The sequence below is a fragment of the Cebus imitator genome, unplaced genomic scaffold (assembly GCF_001604975.1).
Source record: "Cebus imitator isolate Cc_AM_T3 unplaced genomic scaffold, Cebus_imitator-1.0 Scaffold442, whole genome shotgun sequence".
Lineage (NCBI taxonomy): Eukaryota > Metazoa > Chordata > Mammalia > Primates > Cebidae > Cebus > Cebus imitator.
In genome coordinates this window covers 1330301-1335112 of record NW_016107757.1, presented here as the reverse complement: position 1 = coordinate 1335112, position 4812 = coordinate 1330301, and the positions used below count along the sequence as shown (strand labels likewise).

Below are 4812 nucleotides of genomic sequence, written 5' to 3'. Positions count from 1 at the left end.
AAAAAAAAAAAAAAAAAACTATTGAAAAAATAATTCTAAAATGTCAGCCACCTTAGTACTGGCATTTATATATTATCATTTTTCGTTCGGTTCACAATCTTCCTGGTTATTGGTAAGATGAGTGATTTATTGAAACCTGGACATTTTTGTATGATGTCATAAGACTACATTTTATTTGTAATCTTCTGTTTTACCTAGCTTTTATTGGCATTACTCTGCCAGGGGAAGTGGGGATATCACCTCTCATAATGCCTGGTGGAAGTAGAAGTCCAGGCTCCCCACTTGGCTTCCTGTGATACCCAAAGGCAGGGAGCTTCTTGACTCTATTTTGAGGAAAAACAATGTACATACTTGATCAAATGTGATTACTGTTGATTTTCATGACAGAATAGCCGCCTAAAAGAGGAACAGATTTGGCACATACGGCATCTACTAAAGGAATTGAGTGAAGAGAAGGCAGAGGGATTGCCCGTTGTAACAAGAGAGAATGTTGAAGAAGCAATGAAGGAAAAATGGAAGTTTGAAAGAGACCAGGAAAAAAACTTGAGAGGTAATTTAGGAACATAGAAAACTATCACAGAGTTGTACCAAGTTATTTCTTGAATATATTAATGCTTTATTCTTCCAATATGTTCAAAATGCTGTGAATGTATTTTATGACATCATTACCACCACAACCACAAACACATGTAGGTAACTGGGCAGGAGAGGGAAATAACAAAGTGGGTAGAGGTAATGAAGCCAAGCAAGGAGGTGGAAGAAGAGTAGTGATCAAAAACAGATGAAATTCATCTGACTTTTTTTTTTTTTTTTTTGAGACAGGGCCTAGTTCAGGTACCCAGGCTGCAGTGCAGTGGTACAATCTCAGCTCACTGCAGTGTTATCCTCCCAGGCTCAGGCAGTCCTCACATCTCAGCCTACCAAGGAGGTGGGACTCCAGGCGCACACCACTATGCCTGTAATTTCGTTCCTTTTTTGTAAAGATGAGGTCTTGCTATGTTGCCCAGACTGGTCTCCAACTCCTGGGCTCAAGAGATATTCCCATCTCAGCCTCCCAAAGTTCTGGGATTACAGGCGTGAGCCACTGCGCCCAGCCTCATCTGACTCTTACAACAAGACAGTATCCTGTTAAACACCATTCCTCATAGTAGGGTTTTGTACTTTTTCTTCTTTTTTAAAAATTCTGTTGTTTGGTGGCTTCATTGGCTTCAGCTTCAGTTTAGATTTGGAAATGATAAGGCAAACATAACCATAAAACGTGTTTCTCCAAATATCTCTAAGGGAGCCAAGCATCCCATCTAGATGAGGGAAGTAGGGATTAGAGTTGGGAAAGGAGAAGTTTGGAGAACATGGGTAAAAATAACACTAGGTGCAGGCAATGAAAGACCTAGGGCATACTCTTGCTATAGGCTTAGGAAATACCATGGTACTGAGGGTAAATCATGCAGTTTTGTCATACGCATTTTTAAATTCCTATTCATTCTAAACTTGCTGCTAAGATTTCTCAGACCATTTTTGCCAAAACCTCCATAAATAACATCTCTGCTAGGAAGCTGGAAAACACGAGAAAGAGACCTAAGTGCTATCACTTGTTAGCCCTTAGGAAATCCACATATTTCTGGATTTCTTGAAGTGCCTACCTGCCTGAGCACTTTGCACAAAGCAGGCTCTCTTATTTGTTGTTTTGAGTGAAATCATTTCCAAAACCAAACATCAATAGGCAAGTTTCATTTTTAGGGGAGTTCAAAACTGCTCCTATAGACCTCCAGACCTCCTCCTACCCAAGTCTCTTTATCGGCAATAGTGGTGTTATGACGTGGTAGATAGCATATTTTGCACAACTTCTTTCCAAGAGAGTTCTGCTTATTTTTGGAAGGAATACTTTAATAAGTCCCTTGAGATGGAAGTGAGACTCCAAAGGATGCTCAGGTATGCTCGTTAAACTGCCTTATAAAGGAATGGGCTCAGTTAGTTGAGATATGCCTGTTTATGATTTGGGCTGAGCATGGAATGTGTCATACAAGACTGGGCCACATTGCATTGCTGAACATGATAGAGGAGGACTGGGCATGCATGGGAAGAAAGGAAGCTCACAGACATGGGGGAAGAGAGGGAAAGTAAGAGAACAGAAGTGTCTGGAAAACATTTCCAAGGTAATCACTTTATGTCCCAGGTAGTTCCTTGTAACTCATTTTGGTGTGGAGCAGCAGCAGGTGCTTCACCTGTCAGCTTGTTACAGTGTAGATTCCCAGCATTCCCCCCCCCAGACCTACTGAATCAGAATCTGCATTCTGACAAGATCCAGGGGGATCCTGTGCACAGTAAAGTGTGAGAAATACTGCTGCAACCCTTTTCTTCCAACTTTTAGTAAAGACTTTCAGTTACAAGGAAAAAAATCCAACTCAAACTAGCCTAAGCATAAAGGGGACATTAGTCTTTTCACGTCAGTGAACAGAGAAAGAGTGCTTCTGACCTGGATGCAAGGCCTCACATGCTGTCAGATTGCAGCTTAAACAAACAAACAAATCTCTGAGGTGTGTGTTACCAGAAGGGAAGAGAAAATGTTCTAAAAAAGTAGAAAAACAGCCACTACATCCATCTCCCTTTTACAATCTTCAGTGACATCTACCAACCCTCCCCTCAAAGGCCGAATGGGACACAGGCCTGAGACAGTAGCAGTCTGCTCAAATGAGAGAACAGCTGCCCATCTGGATTATAGTAGTATTAATAATTGTTTAATGAAAATAACAAGCACCATTTGTTAAGAGATTTTAAAATACAGTATCTTGTGGCCAGGCGTGGCGGCTCACGCCCTTAATCCCAGCACTTTGGGAGGCCAAGGTGGGTTGATTGCCTGTCGTCAAGAGTTCAAGACCAGCCTGGCCAACATAGTGAAATTCTGCCTCTACTAAAAATACAAAAATTAGCCAGACGTGATGGTGGATGCTTGTAGGGATCCCAGCTACTTGGGAGGCTGAGGCAGGAGAATCACTTGAACCCAGGAGGGGGAGGTTGCAGTGAGCCAAGATCGCACTACTGTACTCCAGTCTCGGTGACAGAGTGAAACTCTGTCTCAAAAAACAAATTAGTATCTTGTGTACATCTTTGGAACAATATGAGTCCTGAGTCCTTCTGCACCTCTGGACTGAAGAATATCACCCTGGCCTGATGGAAATGCTTCAGTCATTCAACAGACGTTTATTGAGCACCAACTAATTGCCAGGCTCTGTGCTAAGTGCTGGATTTACAGAGATGAATATAATGTGGTCTTGCCTTCAAAGCACTCTCAAACAAGGTGACATATGGTGATGAGTCAAACAGCCATTAAATTTGTTATACTTGACTCTTCTGTAATGCTTCTTTTTAAAAAATTTTCAGCAACATACTCAGGCCTAAAGACTGAATAGAATATCATGTTTAGCAAACAAAGTTTATATCCCTGAAATGGTTCAATATTTGTACATATTTAACTGGGGAACTTATCTATCACGCTGGTTTTACCAAAGGAGAGGTGGGAGAAGACGTTATTATGACTGTCAGATGCTATCCTTTCATACAAGAGAAATCTAAATAAATGAACTTTAGATGACTGAATCAAACAATTTACTTACAAAAATGGTTGCCAAGGACCTGGGAAGGACATGAGTTGAAACCACTTTTGCTCAGAGGGTATAATGGCCAGAAAAATGACAATTTACTAATAAAGAATACATAGTATATGATACACTATACAAAATAGGGCCCTTATTAAGCTATCACAGGACTGATGTAAACTTGCAGCTTCCTACGTATATGGGTTGTCTATTATGTCTTTCAGTCAAGCCTCAAACCACACAATGGTAATCAGATGTTTAATTTTAAACCAAACAATTACAATCTGATATTTAATTTTACTTAGATTTTGAATCAGGAGAGATAAACAACAGTTGGAATAGTTTTGAACTCCCTAAATTTTAGATGTAAAATAGTATTTATGAGTTAACAATATTTTAGTATCAGATCTTAACTTCTTAAAGCCAATTTGCAACATATAGTGCTTACAAGGACACCAGTAATGACATAGTGTCTTTATTTTCAACAGATATGCGCATGCAAATAAGTAATGCCGAGAAACTATTTCTTGAGAAACTCGGTGAAAAGGAATATTGGGAGGAGTACAAGAATGTAGGGAGTGAACAACATGCTAAACTCATTACCTCCTTACAAAATGACATCAACACAGTTAAAGAGAATGCAGAGAAAATGTCGGGTCAGTTGCAACAAAACTAGTTCAAGTTCAATAAAAAACATCTTTAGTAGGGCATACATTGGTGGAAGAAAAATGTGAGTACTCTCTGAAGCATTCAATACTCTGCTGTCAGCACAAGCAGCTGTGAGCCTAAGGGTAAAGATGGAGGGAAGAAATAGAAAAATGACGGCAGGACCACCTGTGAAACTGAGAAGGGGAAATAAGGAAATGGGGGTGGGAAGGAGAAACCCTATGACCAACTGACTTTAAGAAAGAAGCTTCTGGCTGGATGTGGTGGCTTATGCCTGTAATCTCAACACTTTGGGAGGCTGAGCCTGGAGAATCGCTTGAGCCCAGAAGTTTGAGACCAGCCTGGGTAACAAGTGAGACCGTGTCTCTACAAAAAAAAACTAAAAATCGGCCGGGCGCGGTGGCTCAAGCCTGTAATCCCAGCACTGTGGGAGGCCGAGGCGGGTGGATCACGAGGTCAAGAGATCGAGACCATCCTGGTCAACATGGTGAAACCCCGTCTCTACTAAAAATACAAAAAATTAGCTGGGCATGGTGGCGCGTGCCTGTAATCC

General features: G+C 40.9%; 1 protein-coding gene across 1 annotated transcript in view; it reads left to right on the top strand.

Annotated features, from left to right (window-relative positions):
* The window catches only part of CCDC83 (coiled-coil domain containing 83), a 56780-nt gene that overhangs the window by 21299 nt on the left and 30669 nt on the right, over nucleotides 1-4812 (top strand). Inside the window, exons 3-4 of the mRNA XM_017510669.2 lie at nucleotides 388-550; nucleotides 4082-4249. Coding sequence (XP_017366158.1) covers nucleotides 388-550; nucleotides 4082-4249 — 331 coding nt within the window. The remainder of the gene's footprint in view (nucleotides 1-387; nucleotides 551-4081; nucleotides 4250-4812) is intronic.